Here is a 19,300-nt window from a genome sequence, read left to right as displayed (position 1 = left end):
AGTAGGCTTAAATTCTTTTACGTTCTTTGGTTGTCACAGATATATTAATTTCTCACTGGATGATTAATATGCTTTTTTTTATGAAGAGATACGAACACATGTAAGCATCAACAAACTTTATTTTACAGAGTAGGCTTAAATTCTTATATGTTCTTTAGTTGTCACAGATATATTATCTGTGTATATTATATGTGTATATTATATCTGTGTATATCTGTGTATATTATATCTATGTATATTATATATTATTTCCCACTGGATGATTAATATACTTTTTTTATGAAGAGATACGAAGATCTAGTGAGCAAACACATGTAAGCATCAACAAACTTCGTTTTAAAGAGTAGGATTAAATTCCCTTATGTTCTTTGGTTATCACAGATATATTAATTTCTCACTGGATGATTAATATGCTCTTTTTCATGAAGAGATAAAAAGATCTAGTGAGCAAAAACATGTAAGCATCAACAAATTTCGTTTTACAGAGTAGGATTAAATTCTTTTATGTCCTTTAGTTGTCACAGATATATTACTTTCCCACTGGATGATTCATATACTCTTTTTTTATGAAAAAAAAACGAAGATCTAGTGAGCAAACACATGTAAACATCAACAAACTTTGTTTAACAGACTAGGATTAAATTCTTTTATGTTCTTTGGTTGTCAGAGATATAATAATTTCTCACTGGATGATTAATATGCTCTTTTTTATGAAGAGATACGAAGATCTAGTGAGCAAACACATGTAAGCATCAACAAACTTCGTTTTACAGAGTAGGATTAAATTCTTTTATGTTCTTTAGTTGTCACAGATATATTAATTTCCCACTGGATGATTAATATACTCTTTTTTTATGAACAGATACGAAGCTCTAGTGATCAAACACATGTCAGCATCAACGAACTTCATTTTACAGAGTAGGCTTCAATTCTTTTATGTTCTTTGGTTGTCACAGATATATTAATTTACCACTGGATGATTAATATGCTCTTTTTTATGAAGAGATACGAAGATCTAGTGAGCAAACACATATAACCATCAACGAACTTCGTTTTACTCAGTAGGATTAAATTCTTTTATGTTCTCTGGTTGTCACAGATATATTACTTTCCCACTGGATGATTCATATACTCTTTTTTATGAAGAGATACGAAGACCTAGTGAGCAAACACATGTAAGCATCAACAAACTTCGTTTTACAGAGTAGGATTAAATTCTTTTATGTTCTTTGGTTTTCACAGATATAATAATTTCCCACTGGATGATTAATATACTCTATTTTTATGAAGGGGTACGAAGATCTAGTGATCAAACACATGTCAGCATCAACAAACGTCATTTTACAGAGTAGGCTTAAATTCTTTTACGTTCTTTGGTTGTCACAGATATATTAATTTCTCACTGGATGATTAATATGCTTTTTTTATGAAGAGATACGAACACATGTAAGCATCAACAAACTTTATTTTACAGAGTAGGCTTAAATTCTTATATGTTCTTTAGTTGTCACAGATATATTATCTGTGTATATTATATGTGTATATTATATCTGTGTATATCTGTGTATATTATATCTATGTATATTATATATTATTTCCCACTGGATGATTAATATACACTTTTTTTATGAAGAGATACGAAGATCTAGTGAGCAAACACATGTAAGCATCAACAAACTTCGTTTTAAAGAGTAGGATTAAATTCCCTTATGTTCTTTGGTTATCACAGATATATTAATTTCTCACTGGATGATTAATATGCTCTTTTTCATGAAGAGATAAAAAGATCTAGTGAGCAAAAACATGTAAGCATCAACGAACTTCATTCTACAGATTTGGCTTAAATTCTTTTATGTTCTTTGGTTGTCACAGATATATTAATTTCCCACTGGATGATTAATATACTATTTTTTTAGGGAGAGATAAGAAGATCTAGTGATCAAACACATGTCAGCATCAACGAACTTCATTTTACAGAGTGGGCCTAAATTCTTTTATGTTCTTTGGTTGTCAAACATATATTAATTTCCCGCTGGATGATTAATATATTCTTTTTTTATGAAGAGACACGAAGATGTAGTGATATAACAAATATAAGCATCAACAAACTTCGTTTTACAGAGTAGGATTAAATTTCTTTTATGTTCTTTAGTTGTCACAGTTATATTAATTTCCCACTCGATGATTAATATACTCTTTTTTTTGAATAGATACGAAGCTCTAGTGATCAAACACATGTCAGCATCAACGAACTTCATTTTACAGAGTAGGCTTCAATTCTTTTATGTTCTTTGGTTGTCACAGATATATTAATTTATCACTGGATGATTAATATGCTCTTTTTTATGAAGAGATACGAAGATCTAGTGAGCAAACACATATAAGCATCAACGAACTTCGTTTTACACAGTAGGATTAAATTCTTTTATGTTCTTTAGTTGTCACAGTTATATTAATTTCCCACTCGATGATTAATATACTCTTTTTTTTGAATAGATACGAAGATCTAGTGATCAAACACATGTCAGCATCAATGAACTTCATTTTAAAGAGTGGGCTTAAATTCTTTTATGTTCTTTAGTTCTCACAGATATATTAACTTCCCACTAGATGATTAACATACTATTTTTTTATGAAGAGATACGAAGATCTAGTGATCAAACACATGTCAGCATCAACGAACGTCATTTCACAGATTAGGCTTAAATTCTTTTATGTTCTTTGGTTGTCACAGATATATTAATTTATCACTGGATGATTAATATGCTCTTTTTTATGAAGAGATACGAAGATCTAGTGAGCAAACACATGTAAGTATCAACAAACTTCGTTTTATAGAGTAGGATTAAATTTTGTATGTTCTTTAGTAGTCACAGATATATTAGTTTCCCACTGGATGATTAATATGCTCTTTTTTATGAATTAATACGAAGATCTAGTGAGCAAACACATGTAAGCATCAACAAACTTCGTTTTACAGAGTAGGATTAAATTCTTTTATGTTCTTTAGTTGTCACAGACATATTAATTTCACACTAGATGATTAATATACTCTTTTTTTATGAACAGATATGAAGCTCTAGTGATCAAACACATGTTAGCACCAACGAATTTCATTTTACAGAGTGGGTTTAAATTCTTTTATGTTCTTTAGTTGTCACAGATATATCAATTTCTCACTGGATGATTAATATGCTCTTTTTTATGAAGAGATACGAAGATCTAGTGATCAAACACATGTAAGCACCATTAAACTTCGTTTTACATAGTAGGATTAAATTCTTTTATGTTCTTTAGTTGTCACAGATATATTAATTTGTCACTGGATGATTATTATGCTCTTTTTTTATGAAGAGATATGAAGATCTAGTGAGCAAACACATGTAAGCATCAACAAACTTCGTTTTACAGAGTAGGATTAAATTTTTTTATGTTCTTTGGTTGTCACAGATATATTAATTTGTCACTGAATGATTATTATGCTCTTTTTTTATGAAGAGATACGAAGATCTAGTGATCGAACACATGTAAGCATCAACAAACTTCCTTTTACAGAGTGGGCTTTAATTCTTTTATGTTCTTTGGTTTTCACAGATATATTAATTTCTACTGAATAATTAATAATTAATATAACTTTTCACTGGATGATTAATATGCTCTTTTTTATGAAGAGATACGAAGATCTAGTGATCAAACACATGTAAGGATCAACGAATTTCATTTTGCAGAGGAGGCTTAAATTACTTTATTTTCTTTAGTTCTCAAAGATATATCATTTTCTCACTGGATGATTAATATACTCTTTTTTATGAAGAGGTACGAAGATCTAGTGATCAAACACATGTAAGGATCATCGAACTTCATTTTGCAGAGGAGGCTTATATTCTTTTATTTTCTTTACTTCTCAAAGATATATTAATTTCTCACTGGATGATTAATATACTCTTTTTAATGAAGAGATACGAAGATCTAGTGATCCAATACATGTAAGGATCAACGAACTTCATTTTGCAGAGGAGGCTTATATTCTTTTATTTTCTTTACTTCTCAAAGATATATTAATTTCTCACTGGATGATTAATATGCTCTTTTTTATGAAGAGACACGAAGATCTAGTGATCAAACACATGTAAGCACCATTAAACTTCGTTTTACAGAGTAGGATTAAATTCTTTTATGTTCTTTAGTTGTCACAGATATATTAATTTGTCACTGGATGATTATTATGCTCTTTTTTTATGAAGAGATATGAAGATCTAGTGAGCAAACACATGTAAGCATCAACAAACTTCGTTTTACAGAGTAGGATTAAATTTTTTTATGTTCTTTGGTTGTCACAGATATATTAATTTGTCACTGAATGATTATTATGCTCTTTTTTTATGAAGAGATACGAAGATCTAGTGATCGAACACATGTAAGCATCAACAAACTTCCTTTTACAGAGTGGGCTTTAATTCTTTTATGTTCTTTGGTTTTCACAGATATATTAATTTCTACTGAATAATTAATATAACTTTTCACTGGATGATTAATATGCTCTTTTTTATGAAGAGATACGAAGATCTAGTGATCAAAAAATGTAAGTATCAAGAAACTTCATTGTACAGAGTAGGTTTAAATTACTTTATGTTCTTTAGTTCTCAAAGATATATTAATTTCTCACTGGATGATTAATATACTCTTTTTTATGAAGAGACACGAAGATCTAGTGATCCAACACATGTAAGGATCAACGAATTTCATTTTGCAGAGGAGGATTAAATTGTTTTATGTTCTTTACTTCTCAAAGATATATTACTTCCTCACTGGATGATTAATATGCTCTTTTTTATGAAGAGACACGAAGATCTAGTGATCAAATACATGTAAGGACCATTAAACTTCGTTTTACATAGTAGGATTAAATTCTTTTATGTTCTTTAGTTGTCACAGATATATTAATTTGTCACTGGATGATTATTATGCTCTTTTTTTATGAAGAGATATGAAGATCTAGTGAGCAAACACATGTAAGCATCAACAAACTTCGTTTTACAGAGTAGGATTAAATTTTTTTATGTTCTTTGGTTGTCACAGATATATTAATTTGTCACTGAATGATTATTATGCTCTTTTTTTATGAAGAGATACGAAGATCTAGTGATCGAACACATGTAAGCATCAACAAACTTCCTTTTACAGAGTGGGCTTTAATTCTTTTATGTTCTTTGGTTTTCACAGATATATTAATTTCTACTGAATAATTAATAATTAATATAACTTTTCACTGGATGATTAATATGCTCTTTTTTATGAAGAGATACGAAGATCTAGTGATCAAAAAATGTAAGTATCAAGAAACTTCATTGTACAGAGTAGGTTTAAATTACTTTATGTTCTTTAGTTGTCACAGATATATTAATTTCTCACTGGATGATTAATATACTCTTTTTAATGAAGAGATACGAAGATCTAGTGATCCAACACATGTAAGGATCAACGAAATTCATTTTGCAGAGGAGGATTATATTCTTTTATTTTCTTTACTTCTCGAAGATATATTACTTCCTCACTGGATGATTAATATACTCTTTTTAATGAAGAGGTACGAAGATCTAGTGATCCAACACATGTAAGGATCAACGAACTTCATTTTACAGAGGAGGATTATATTCTTTTATTTTCTTTAGTTCTCAAAGATATATTACTTTCTCACTGGATGATTAATATACTCTTTTTAATGAAGAGACACGAAGATCTAGTGATCAAACACATGTAAGCACCATTAAACTTCGTTTTACAGAGTAGGATTAAATTCTTTTATGTTCTTTAGTTGTCACAGATATATTAATTTGTCACTGGATGATTATTATGCTCTTTTTTATGAAGAGATATGAAGATCTAGTGAGCAAACACATGTAAGCATCAACAAACTTCGTTTTACAGAGTAGGATTAAATTTTTTATGTTCTTTGGTTGTCACAGATATATTAATTTGTCACTGAATGATTACTATGCTCTTTTTTTATGAAGAGATACGAAGATCTAGTGATCGAACACATGTAAGCATCAACAAACTTCCTTTTACAGAGTGGGCTTTAAATCTTTTATGTTCTTTGGTTTTCACAGATATATTAATTTCTACTGAATAATTAATATAACTTTTCACTGGATGATTAATATGCTCTTTTTTATGAAGAGATACGAAGATCTAGTGATCAAAAAATGTAAGTATCAAGAAACTTCATTGTACAGAGTAGGTTTAAATTACTTTATGTTCTTTAGTTGTCACAGATATATCATTTTCTCACTGGATGATTAATATGCTCTTTTTAATGAAGAGACACGAAGATCTAGTGATCAAACACATGTAAGGATCAACGAACGTCATTTCACAGATTAGGCTTAAATTCTTTTATGTTCTTTGGTTGTCACAGATATATTAATTTATCACTGGATGATTAATATGCTCTTTTTTATGAAGAGATACGAAGATCTAGTGAGCAAACACATGTAAGTATCAACAAACTTCGTTTTATAGAGTAGGATTAAATTTTGTATGTTCTTTAGTAGTCACAGATATATTAGTTTCCCACTGGATGATTAATATGCTCTTTTTTATGAATTAATACGAAGATCTAGAGAGCAAACACATGTAAGCATCAACAAACTTCGTTTTACAGAGTAGGATTAAATTCTTTTATTTTCTTTACTTCTCAAAGATATATTAATTTCTCACTGGATGATTAATATACTCTTTTTAATGAAGAGATACGAAGATCTAGTGATCCAACACATGTAAGGATCAACGAACTTCATTTTACAGAGTGGGCTTATATTCTTTTATGTTCTTTGGTTGTCACAGATATATTAATTTCTCACTGGATGATTAATATGCTCTTTTTTATGAAGAGATACGAAGATCTAGTGATCAAACACATGTAAGCACCATTAAACTTCGTTTTACATAGTAGTATTAAATTCTTTTATGTTCTTTAGTTGTCACAGATATACTAATTTGTCACTGGATGATTATTATGCTCTTTTTTTATGAAGAGATATGAAGATCTAGTGAGCAAACACATGTAAGCATCAACAAACTTCGTTTTACAGAGTAGGATTAAATTTTTTTATGTTCTTTGGTTGTCACAGATATATTAATTTGTCACTGAATGATTATTATACTCTTTTTTTTTTATGAAGAGATACGAAGATCTAGTGATCGAACACATGTAAGCATCAACAAACTTCCTTTTACAGAGTGGGCTTTAATTCTTTTATGTTCTTTGGTTTTCACAGATATATTAATTTCTACTGAATAATTAATAATTAATATAACTTTTCACTGGATGATTAATATGCTCTTTTTTATGAAGAGATACGAAGATCTAGTGATCAAAAACATGTAAGTATCAACGAAACTTCATTGTACAGAGTAGGTTTAAATTACTTTATGTTCTTTAGTTCTCACAGATATATCATTTTCTCACTGGATGATTAATATACTCTTTTTTATGAAGAGGTACGAAGATCTAGTGATCAAATACATGTAAGTATCATCGAAATTCATTTTGCAGATGAGGATTATATTCTGTTCTGTTATTTACTTCTCAAAGATATATTACTTCCTCACTGGATGATTAATATACTCTTTTTAATGAAGAGACACGAAGATCTAGTTATCAAATACATGTCAGGATCATCGAACTTCATTTTGCAGAGGAGGATTAAATTCTTTTATGTTATTTAGTTCTCAAAGATATATTACTTTCTCACTGGATGATTAATATACTCTTTTTAATGAAGAGACACGAAGATCTAGTGATCAAACACATGTAAGCACCATTAAACTTCGTTTTACAGAGTAGGATTAAATTCTTTTATGTTCTTTAGTTGTCACAGATATATTAATTTGTCACTGGATGATTATTATGCTCTTTTTTTATGAAGAGATATGAAGATCTAGTGAGCAAACACATGTAAGCATCAACAAACTTCGTTTTACAGAGTAGGATTAAATTTTTTTATGTTCTTTGGTTGTCACAGATATATTAATTTGTCACTGAATGATTATTATGCTCTTTTTTTATGAAGAGATACGAAGATCTAGTGATCGAACACATGTAAGCATCAACAAACTTCCTTTTACAGAGTGGGCTTTAATTCTTTTATGTTCTTTGGTTTTCACAGATATATTAATTTCTACTGAATAATTAATAATTAATATAACTTTTCACTGGATGATTAATATGCTCTTTTTTATGAAGAGATACGAAGATCTAGTGATCAAAAAATGTAAGTATCAAGAAACTTCATTGTACAGAGTAGGTTTAAATTACTTTATGTTCTTTAGTTGTCACAGATATATCATTTTCTCACTGGATGATTAATATGCTCTTTTTAATGAAGAGACACGAAGATCTAGTGATCAAACACATGTAAGGATCAACGAACTTCATTTTACAGAGGAGGCTTATATTCTTTTATTTTCTTTAGTTCTCACAGATATATCTTTAAACTGGAAGATATATATATATATATATATTTTTAAACCGGCAAGTTTAATTTCTGGTTGAAATTAAACACTGTACCACTGGAAGGTCACACACAGGAACCCAAATTCTCTACGGCCATTTTGAATGAAGCACTAGTGAACTCTGAAGTCTCCGGAGGGGCCTTCTTAGTTGTAGAGACCCAGACCATTTTGGATTACCATAACCGGAAAGGATGCAAAATGGGAAGTCTTAGATTGTAAATTCAAAATAAAGAAGCCAATTGTTTTTAATGAAAAAAGAGCATTTTGAGACTATCTTTCATGATATAGAACAGTGTTTTCTAACCTTTTTTCCTCACGAACCAAAAGAAAGGCCCGAGGAAATTTGACGATTCTCTTTATGTAGTCGTCGATGACAGGTAAAAAAAAGATTAAATTTATAGAATGTATATTTGTCATATTGCAGAATAATTGATCAGGCCTGTATTAATCGTGAAACACTTGCATAAAACATTAATAAGACTAAAATAACGGCTATGAAAGTTGAAAACAATATAAATTTCAACAACTGGTTTTTATGGTTTACATTTGAAAAATACTTTTAGTGAAATATTTGTAGATTTTTGATAGAACAAAGCAATTCAACGTTAGGTTCAATATCTGAAAATTCCAGTGTTAGATCATGTTTTGCATTTAACCTGTTTCTGTTTTTATCTTTTAGATAAGTATATGTTGAAAATCCTTTCTCGCATAGACATTTTGTGTAAAATGATAATAGAACTTCAATTGCCTTTTTGACAGAACAGGATATTCATTTTGTATAATGATCCAGAAGTGAATTAAAGATTGAACCTTAAAAATTGCTTCAAGAGAACTGTCACAAGATAACTTTCTGAGTTTTTGTTTTTCCAGTATATTTCAAGAGGTTTGTGAACTTACATTTCATTGAAATGGATTAGCCTACCTATCCAGCTGTTTGAGATGTATGCATTGCATCTGTTCGGAAAATAGTCATCGGAAGTTAATCGAAGATAGTTCAGATGTTCATATTTACTCCTTTTACTGTTTTCGTAGAGTTTAATTGAACTTTCTTTCATTTAGGGCTACAATGAAAGAAAGGTTGAGATGGCTAGGGCATGTTCTGCAGATGAAGGATGACAGATTGCAGAAGACTTTCCTTTTTGGCCAACCGTCTAGGGCTAAACAGAAAGCAGGTCGTCCGCTGTTGGGGTGGGAGGATGTCATAAAGAAAGAATTAAAGGAAATGGGAACTTCCTGGGAAGGTGTAAAGAGGGAGGCTTTGAATAGATTAGGATGGAAGAGGAGCAAGGGTAGCTGTGTTGGCCTCAGATTGCTTGGTGCTGCGGCGAGTTGTTAGTAGTAGTAGTGGTTTTATGTTATTTCATTAAACGAGGCCTGATGCCCCTTTCATCACAGGTACCCTCGCTTATACAATGCGTCTTTTTAGGTCAAGCCTGGCTCATCAAACTTTCAATTCGCGGGATTTTATTTAAATCTGTCTTCCGTGTAATGTCTTATAGTCTACTATATATGCTAAATCAATCCAAATAATCAGAAACGCGCGTTCTTTTCTTTACCGCTATCCAAGAAGTGGTCTTAGTCTTGCTGCCACCAGTATTGGAAGAATGTCTATTCCTCCACGACTATTTGGAGATCTCTAACGCCATAAGAATAATCTGGTGGTGCCAGTTGGTGTCGGAGTCAAATTGATGCCACTACTGGCTTATATTAGAGAATAGGTATAGTAGCCGAGTTCTCCACTGTCTCGCGTGGCCTATTCTCCTCTGAATTTTCGTAAACGAAATGGGTTACCAAGGTCCCTCCCTGACACCACTAAGGCAAATCTTCTGGTAATATGGCGCCACAATCAATTCTCACAGTCCGAGGATTCAACGCCGTATAGCCTTGCTAGTTTCTGACAAATGGCAGGGAATGCAACGTGTACTTCCCGCGATATGTAAGTGCCACAATAATTGGCCCAAGACTCCAGGCTAAGGGCAACGAGCATCAAACTCAACAATCATCTGAAAAATCTTCTTTCCTCTTTTAGAGATATCTCATATTACAGGGCTCTCGCTGCAATCCAAATCTGTCTGTAATCCAGTAAACTATATCACTCTAGGTTAATAATAAAGACGTCAAATTAGAAAGTATTAGCTTACTTTTTATCAAATCAAAGGATACAAAATAAGGGATTATAAACTTTTTGTCTCTAGACAAAAGTAATAATCAACCGGGGTGCGACAGACAAGGGTCAGACAATCAAGTCCCTCACAGGGTGTGACGTGAAGCTACGCATAATCGAGAATGTTTGAGTTAATCTTCCCTCTCACCCCCAATCAAATTTCAGTCAAACCTGGCGTTCAAAAATACATTTCAGATGGATGAGTCATCTTTTAACTGTGAACTACTGTCCAAGCTAATTAATCTGTCTGCGAGAAAAAAGGGAAAACTAAAACTGTTTTGCTAAAAGAAGTAACAAAAGATTATGAAGTATAAGGAAAAGGGGAGAGAGGTTGTCAAAGGGAGAGTGGGAATGATTTAAGTTAACTAAAGAAGCAAAGAAAAGGACATTTATCAAGTACCTGGGACCTCAGGGCCCTAACAATGCATCTATGTTTAATAATGTAGTGGTAACTATATCAGGGGTCGTATAAAGGTCCCGAAGTCTCAAAATTCCAAAAATCCCCAAAATGGTCCCTAAAAAAATCCCCATAGTCCCTATTTCTGTCACAAAAGAATCATTGATGAAACAGCATAGTCTTATAAACATTAGGTGGACGGCGTTTGCATCCCAGGTGATTACCCCCCCCCCCACACACGGAAAATACTTCCCGGAAAATACCCCCCATGGAAAATACCATCCCGTGGAAAAAAACCTTCCCCGGAAAATACCACACGTGGAAAATAAGGCTTTCCAAATTTGAGAATTTTATTTGAATTTAATATTTTTAATTTCCGTTGGGGCAAAGAGTTTTGGTACTTGTGTATTATACGCAACGTATTTAAGTTTATGCTGCGTAAAACTTGAGAGCAAACCGGTTTCTTCGTTAGTTTTTTTCAGCTTAGCGAGAGACAAGACAAAGACAAGAAACAGAATATATGGGATATATATAATTTGGGCTATATATTTGCGCATAAAAGGGGGGGTGGGTTGGTAAAGTATTTAGACAGTTTGAAATCTAGGAGATTCTTATTGACAGAAATTACTCCGTATATAAAAAGGGATGTCCCCTCCTCAACGCCTCGCTCTTTATGCTAAAGTTTGACTCTTTCTCACAACTCTGTTTTTTAAACAATAACAACTTTAGCGTAAAGAGTGAGGCGTTTCCGGTCGAATACGCTCATACCCGATCTTCTAGCACCATCATTTCAATACGATCACCCCTGGGGAAAAAGAAACAACAAAAAATAAATTAACACGCATCCGTGATAGCCTATGTATTCTGAAAAAAATAGCAAAATTCCACATTTTTGTATAAAAGAGCTTGAAACTTCTACAATAGCGTTCCCAGGTGCGCTGAATCTGATGGTGTGATTTTCATCAAGATTCTTCGAATTTTAGTGAATATTTCTCCCCTATTTCAAAAAATCAGGCAAATTTTCCCAGGCTCGTAGCTTTGAATGGGTAAAGCTAAACTTGACAAATATTATATAGTTGGATCGGCATACTAAGTTGATTCTTTTGATGTATCTATTGATATCAAAATTCCTTTTCTTAGAGTTTCCGTTACTATTGAGCCGAGCCATTCCTTACTTACAGTTTAAGCTTAAACTTTGGTTCTAATTTGATGAAACTTGTTATAGAAAAACGTTGGTATATGTGTTGAAAAAAAATGGCTATCTCTAGACTTTGATTGAATGTGTTTCAGTAAATGGTGGGCGTGAGAGGGGGGTTAATTACTCCCAAGTCAGTTTCAACTATTTAAAACCTTAATTTCAATTTCAAATAATTGAGCTTTTTTTGAAATTATTAGAACGACTTTATATATAAACTTTACATACCCTCAGAATATAACTAAAAAACCTTCCACTGTGGATTCTAAAAGGGTTATCTTTCTAAAAGACCTAATTTCCAGAAATCTTCCAGAACAAAATTGATATCTCAAAATTTTGACTGGATCTGTTTGGGGAAATTGTGGGCGGGAGAGGGGGGTTAGTTGCCCTTCAATCAGTTTCGACGATTAAAAGGGCACTAGGCCTTTCAAATTTCAATTGAATGAGCCCTTTTTTATGTTTTTACAACATCGCTTTCTATAAAAACCTTACATGCTCCCCAGGCATAACTTACAACTCTGACCATGAGGGTTGTGGGGGGGGATGGGCTGTCTTATTTATGCCACTAAGTTCCAGACCTTCCCACTGCGTTGAACACACTGGCTCTCTAAGAATTTTGATTTAATGTGTTTGGGGAAAAGTTGGACGTGCGATAGAGCGTAGACTGCCTCCAATCATTTTCGAGTATTAAAAAGGGCACTATCCCTTTGAATTTCCAATCAAATGAACCCTTTTTCAAGTTTCTAAAACAAAGATTTCATTAAAAACCTTATATGCCCCCAGAGAATAACTTATAACCCTTGCCCTGAAGACAGTGTGGGGAGTGGCCTGCTCAAAGGAATAATTTTCTGAACTTTAAACTGCGTGGAACAAAATGGCTATCTAAAATTTTGATTGGATGTGTTTTGGGAAGGGTAGGCGCGAAAAGGGTGTTAGTTGCCTTCCAATCACTGTCGACTATTAAAAAAGGCAATAGCAAATTCAATTTCCAATCGAATGAGCCCTTTTTGAAGTTTCTACGACAACGTATATGCCCCTTATATGCCCCCAGGTCATAACTTAAAACCCTTGCCCTGAGGGCAGTGGGGGAGTGTCCTCCTCAAAAACATAATTTCTATATGGACATCCACAACACTGAACAAAATGGATATGTAAAAACTTTGATTGGATATGTTCGGGTGAAAAGTGGGCGAGAGAGGGGGGCTAGTTGCCCTCAAATCACTTTCGACATTTAAAAGGGAACTAGACCTTTGAATTTAGAATCGAATGAGCCCTTTTTCAAGTTTATACGACAAAGATTTCAATAAAACTTAAATGACCCCAGGGCATAACTTGTAACCCTTGCCCTGAAGACTGTGAGGGAAGTGTCCTGCTCAAAGGCATAATTTCCTGAATTTTAACTGCGTGGAACAAAATGGCTATCTCAAAATTTTGATTGAATGTGTTTGGGGAAATGGTGGGCGTGGAAGGGGTGTTCGTTGCCTTCCAGTTACTTTCGAATATTAAAAAAGGCACTAGGCATTTCAATTTCTAATCAAATGAGCAATTTTTGAAGTTTCTACACCAACGCGTTCTATAAAAACTTAATATACCCCCAGGACATAACTTACAACCCTTGTCCTGAAGGCTGTGAGGGAGTTGTCATCCTCAAAAACCTAACTTACAGAACTTAAAACTACGTTGAACAAAATGGTTATCTCAAAATTTTGATGGGATGTGTTTGGGGGAATGATGGGCGTGTGGGGGGGGGGCGAGTTGCCCTCCAATCACTTTCGACTATTACAAAGAGCACCAGGCCTTTGAATTTCCAATTGAATGAGCCTTTTCTGAAGTTTCTACGACAACTGCTTCTATAAAAATCTTATATGCCCCCAGGGCATAGCTTAAAACCCTTGCCCTGAGGGTTGTGGGGCAGTGTCTTCCTCAAAAACATATGTTCTATTTGGAAATCAATTACGCTGAACAAAAAGGCTATCTCAAAATTTTGAGATGTGTTTGGGAAAATGATGGGCGTAGGGTGGGGGAGCTAGTTGCCCTCCAATCACTTTTGACTATTAAAAAGGGCACTAGCCCTTTGAATTTCCAATCGAATGAGCCTCTTTTTAAGTTTCTACGATAACGCCTTCTACAAAAACCTTATATGCCCCCAGGGCATCACTTACAACCCTTGCCCTGACGGCTGTGGGGGAGTGCCCTGCTCAAAAAAATAGTTTCTATTCGGAAACCAGCTGCGCTGAACAAAATGGCTTTCTCAAAATTTTTATTGGATGTGTTTCGGGAAACGGTGGGCGTGGAAGGGGTGTTAGTTGCCTTCCAATCACTTTCGACTGTTAAAAAGGGAACAAGCCTCTCCAATTTCCAATTGAATGGGCCGTTTTCGAAGTTTCTACGACAACTTCTTCGATACGAAGTGCTTTGCTATAAAGGAAAAAAATAATAATTAATACATTGTGCCAACATCGTTCTTATATGCCCCCAGGGCATAACTCAGAACGTTTGCCCCGAGGGTTGCGGGGGAGTGTCCTCCTCAAAAACATATTTTCTATCTGGAAATCAAATATTTTGAACAAAATGGCTATCTCAAAATCTTGATTGGATGTGTTTGGAGGAATGATGGGTGTGGGGGGGGGGGCTAGTTGCCCATCAATCACTTTCGGCTATTAAAAAGGGCACTAGCCCTTTGAATTTCCAATCAAATGAGCCTTTTTTTAAGTTTCTACGACAACGCCTTCTATAAAAACCTAATATGCCCCCAGGGCATAACTTTAAACCCTTGTCCCGAGGGTTGTGGGGGAGTGTCCTCCTCAAAAACGTACTTGCTATCTGGAGATCAACTACGCTTAACAAAATGGCTAACTAACAATTGTTATTCGATGTGTTTGGGGGAAGGATATACGTGGGGGGGGGCTAATTATCTCCCAATTATATCTGACCTTTGATAAGGACACAAGTTGCCCCCGGATGCACATAAATGAGTTCTGTTCGCAGTTTCAGCGACGACTCCTTTGATTCGAAATGCCCCAGTATGGAGAAAAAAAATAATACATTGTGGCAACATTGTTCTTTACTTAGGCAGCGCTATTGCGCTGCCTATGATAGACTTGAGTATACTTGATGTAATCCAAGGTTTAGTAGGCAGTTTAAGTCTTCTGTTTGTAATACAACTGTAAGGGAACGCCCGGTCAAGCACATTTTTAATAATTTCTATAAACCTCATTGCAGCCTCATCCGGGTCTTCAGACTAATAACAGGGTAAAAAATCGGCGTCCTTAGCAACTCCTTTAGTTTAGCGGTATCCATAACTCTTACTTTTTGCTGCTGCCTGGTAATAGTTGGCATAATACCGATAGTTAGATCACACACCACCATAAAATTATCTGATGTGTCGTCTACGACGACCACACATGTTCGAACTTGAATATTCGTATAAACAATGTTAATAAGAGACTGGGAACTTTCGGTAACTCTAGTCGGTATACGACATTGAGGGAGACATCCGGCGGTTAAAAATGTAGACAGTATTTCCGATGCTACGTCATAAGTGTGTAGATTACTCCTACTATGGTTACGTAGTAAAGATATATCAACATTAAAATCACCCATAATGATAGACTTACGGTATTTACGCGACAATATATCAAGACATTCCAGTAGAATTTCAGTACACCTTCCACTTGGAGGACGATAACATACACAACTCATGTTATCAAATTTAGCTCATTAGCTATTAGCTCATGGTTAACCTCAATTTCTACCGCTAATATTTCAAACAGCATCTCCACGTTCAAATGTTCAACATCACTATTAGTTTTAACAGGTATTGGTGACTTGACAAAAAGTCCAAGTCCTCCTTTCTTATTATTCTGGCGGTTCTTAGACACGAGGTTATAATCAGAAAGATTAACTAACGTTTCAGTTATAGAATTTAACAATGTTAAAAACACGAACCAAATACGCCCAATTCACTCGACCAAATAAAAGAAAAATATTATCCAATTTACTAACGAGACCACGGCAGCTCAGGAACGCCAGCCGAAAATCACCCGGAAAATAATGAGTACTAGAAAAATCATTGGGGAAAATATCCTTATTACTTGGTCAATTAATTACTTCCAAATCCAGGTCTTTTGTTTCACAAGACGAATTAGAAAAAAAATCATTAAGATCAAGCGGGCTATTCTGAAGATCAAACAACGTTTCGAGTGATTACATAATTTTTCACTTATGTTGCAAATTCTAATCTTAAATACATAAACCTTTTGTATATATAACTTTTAATCCTGAAATCGAAAAAATTTAATTACATAAAACGAAAAAAAGATTTCTCTAAACACAAAGTGAGCACAAGTGAGTAGTCACGCTGGTATCAAAATTTGTCTTCATTTTTTCCCCTATTATTTATAATTTTACACCTGAATCTTTTATGAATAGTACAACAAAACTGACTCTGCACTGCTATATGGGCTTGCGTTCTGCACAACTAAGTCTCCCTATGCGGCTTCCTTTCTAGCCAATAGTAAGAAGAACTTGATCCTGACAGGAAGATCTATTGCAGAAGGTTCACATTCTTTTCCAAGTACATCCATTACCCTAAAAATACTAGCCTGATTAATATACATATACATCTGCAGATAAAACAAGTTTTATCAGCAGACAATCAGGCTTTTTAGTAAAATTATTACCACCATATCAAGAAATTAATCGTCAAATTTACACACAAAAAACAATAATAAAATGCACTGTGAATATCAATATGTCCGTTGGCAGTTTGGACCTATTTGGGCCAAAATTGCAGATTTAGACTACAAAACGAAACTCCCGACCAGTCCCTCAACTGATAAAGTGTCATTTCGCTGTTCCACTAAGGGTAAAATATGAAAAGTATTTTCTTTTTAATTTATAATCGAAAAACCACATACTGTTCAATTTTTCCGAGAATTCAATTCGATATCAGTATGCAACCAATTTACTTGTGCTAGTCTACATCCTACTAATATTCATTCAATTTTTTCACTTTATGTCTGTATCTTTGAAATATATGATAAATAATGCGCTTATACAAAATTTCTATTTCTATTTGATTTCCAGTAAAGGGCATTTTTGCCTTCTATTTCACTGGTATTCGCTAGATTTTAATGTCAAATTTAATACTTTATGGGCAGTTTCACTAGTTGCTATTGACCAATTAATTGGGATTCCAATTAATTCAATAAAGCTTGATAAAGAGTTTGGGTATGACCTCCTTCTCTCACTGTAAAAGTCCAAAACCTACTGCAACATTGGCGCTTTACTGAAAACTATATGCGTCTTGAACAGTCTTGGAAAGTATAAACAACATCAAATTGAATATTTGATGTATAATGATATTAATTGTTGAAAGATCCATCCGTTCAAGAATTTTTTTTCACTGTTATTATATTATTATTTTCAATGCTGTAAGAACTGGAGAAGAAAATATTTGTAATATAATTTGTTTTCAGTTAAGCGCCAATGACACAGTAGGCTTTTGGTTTTTATTTACAGTTAAGGAAGGAGGCAATATCCAAACACTTGTTTGTAGTGAAACTATATTCGTCTTGAACAACTTTAAAAGGAGCTAATAAATTAAACTTAATATTTGATATATAATGATATTAATTGCTGAAAGTTCATCAGTTCAAAATGTTACTATAATTTAATGTTTATTTTCAATATTAAGTACAAAAGAAAATATTTGCTTTCATAAAATTGGTTTTCAGTAAAGCGCCAATGACGCAGTAAGTTTTAGACTTTTACAGTGAGAGTATTTAACAGTCAAGATTTTATCAAATTCTTGGACCTATTTGGACCAGTTTGGACCTATTTGGACCAAAATTGCAGATTTAGACTACAAAACGAAACTCCCGACCAGTCCCTCAACTGATAAAGTGTCATTTCGCTGTTCCACTAAGGGCAAAATATGAAAAGTATTTTCTTTTTAATACGTTTAACCAGGGTAAACGTCCTGGTTTCAGTTGTCTTGGAAAATAATCTTTTGTCCTTGTGAATGAACCCAAATGAGTCTAACATCTGATGTATGTATATCTGTTTCTATTAAAATCTTGACTGTAAAAGTCTTTCAACAATTAATAAGCAATTTGATAAAACACTTTATATCAAGCTTTATTGTTCATTATAATCCCTACATCTTTTGCATAATGTATTGTTTATGATGCATATACAAAAAACCTCTAAAACCAGAGACACTTTATACAATAATAAATTTTGTTGAATTTGACTCAGTCAGTTCAAACATTCAAATTGAGATGACTTTTATTAATATGAATCAGACCATAACCTTGACTCAGTTGACACTACTGCTGTAGTTTATCAATTTTTAAGCAAAAGAATACAAATATTCTTTGGTGAACACTGAAGCACTAAGCACTAAACTGTACTGAAGCACTATATTTTGTACTAAAGTATACAATTAAATAAATCAACTGTTAGTCAACCTCCAGCAATAAAAGATCGTTTAGACAGACCTTCAGTTAGGACTATACAAAGAGGGTTAAGAGCTATGCTTTCTGTTTGGCTGTTTCTTAAATATTTTTTAATGAATTTACATGCTTAGTTTTTCTTAGGAATTAAAATACAAAAAAAAACTGAAAAAATAGGAAAGGATTTGTAAGCTTTATTTTTGGTAAGTGTACAACGAGGACAAAGCCTTATGCTTACAGCTTGTCGTTTTACTCGAGGCGCCACAGACAACTTGCACCATTAACAAATTCTTAATTTTTTTTTTTATTAAAATAACTTTTCCATCAAAATAAGGTATAAATATATGAGCAGTCCACCACATAATGAGATATGTTAAGAAAACAATTGTTTAGCAAAATTATCCAAGTTAACATATTTTGCAGTGGGAAAACCTTTATCTTCACTTCTTTAACTGTTGTACATTTTATTAACAAAATTCTGAAAAATAAACATAGATTTGACTGCATTTATCCGTTTTCAAATACTCTATACATGAAAGTTAAACACTATCACTGCCATCTACAAAAAA

At 33.3% G+C, this 19,300-nt stretch overlaps 2 protein-coding genes across 5 annotated transcripts in view; one reads left to right on the top strand and one right to left on the bottom strand.

Annotated features, from left to right (window-relative positions):
- The window catches only part of LOC148953498 (uncharacterized), a 104,128-nt gene extending 102,028 nt beyond the window's left edge, over positions 1 to 2,100 (top strand). The window contains exon 4 of the transcript XR_016141719.1: positions 1,917 to 2,100. The gene's annotated coding sequence lies outside the window, so the exon portion shown is untranslated. The remainder of the gene's footprint in view (positions 1 to 1,916) is intronic.
- Positions 2,101 to 16,540: 14,440 nt separating this feature from the next.
- The window catches only part of LOC148953497 (putative methyltransferase DDB_G0268948), a 35,962-nt gene continuing 33,202 nt past the window's right edge, over positions 16,541 to 19,300 (bottom strand). For all 4 annotated transcript variants that reach the window (XM_089088569.1, XM_089088571.1, XM_089088567.1 and 1 more), the window contains one exon: positions 16,541 to 16,863. In XM_089088569.1, coding sequence (XP_088944695.1) covers positions 16,764 to 16,863 — 100 coding nt within the window. In that variant the 3' untranslated portion in view covers positions 16,541 to 16,763. The remainder of the gene's footprint in view (positions 16,864 to 19,300) is intronic.

This window comes from Artemia sp. Qi Xiang Cuo, chromosome 4, assembly GCF_049724085.1.
Source record: "Artemia sp. Qi Xiang Cuo chromosome 4, ASM4972408v1, whole genome shotgun sequence".
Classification (NCBI taxonomy): Eukaryota; Metazoa; Arthropoda; class Branchiopoda; order Anostraca; family Artemiidae; genus Artemia; species Artemia sp. Qi Xiang Cuo.
The sequence above is the reverse complement of the archived record's forward strand: the minus strand, read 5'-3'. Positions and strand labels throughout refer to the sequence as shown.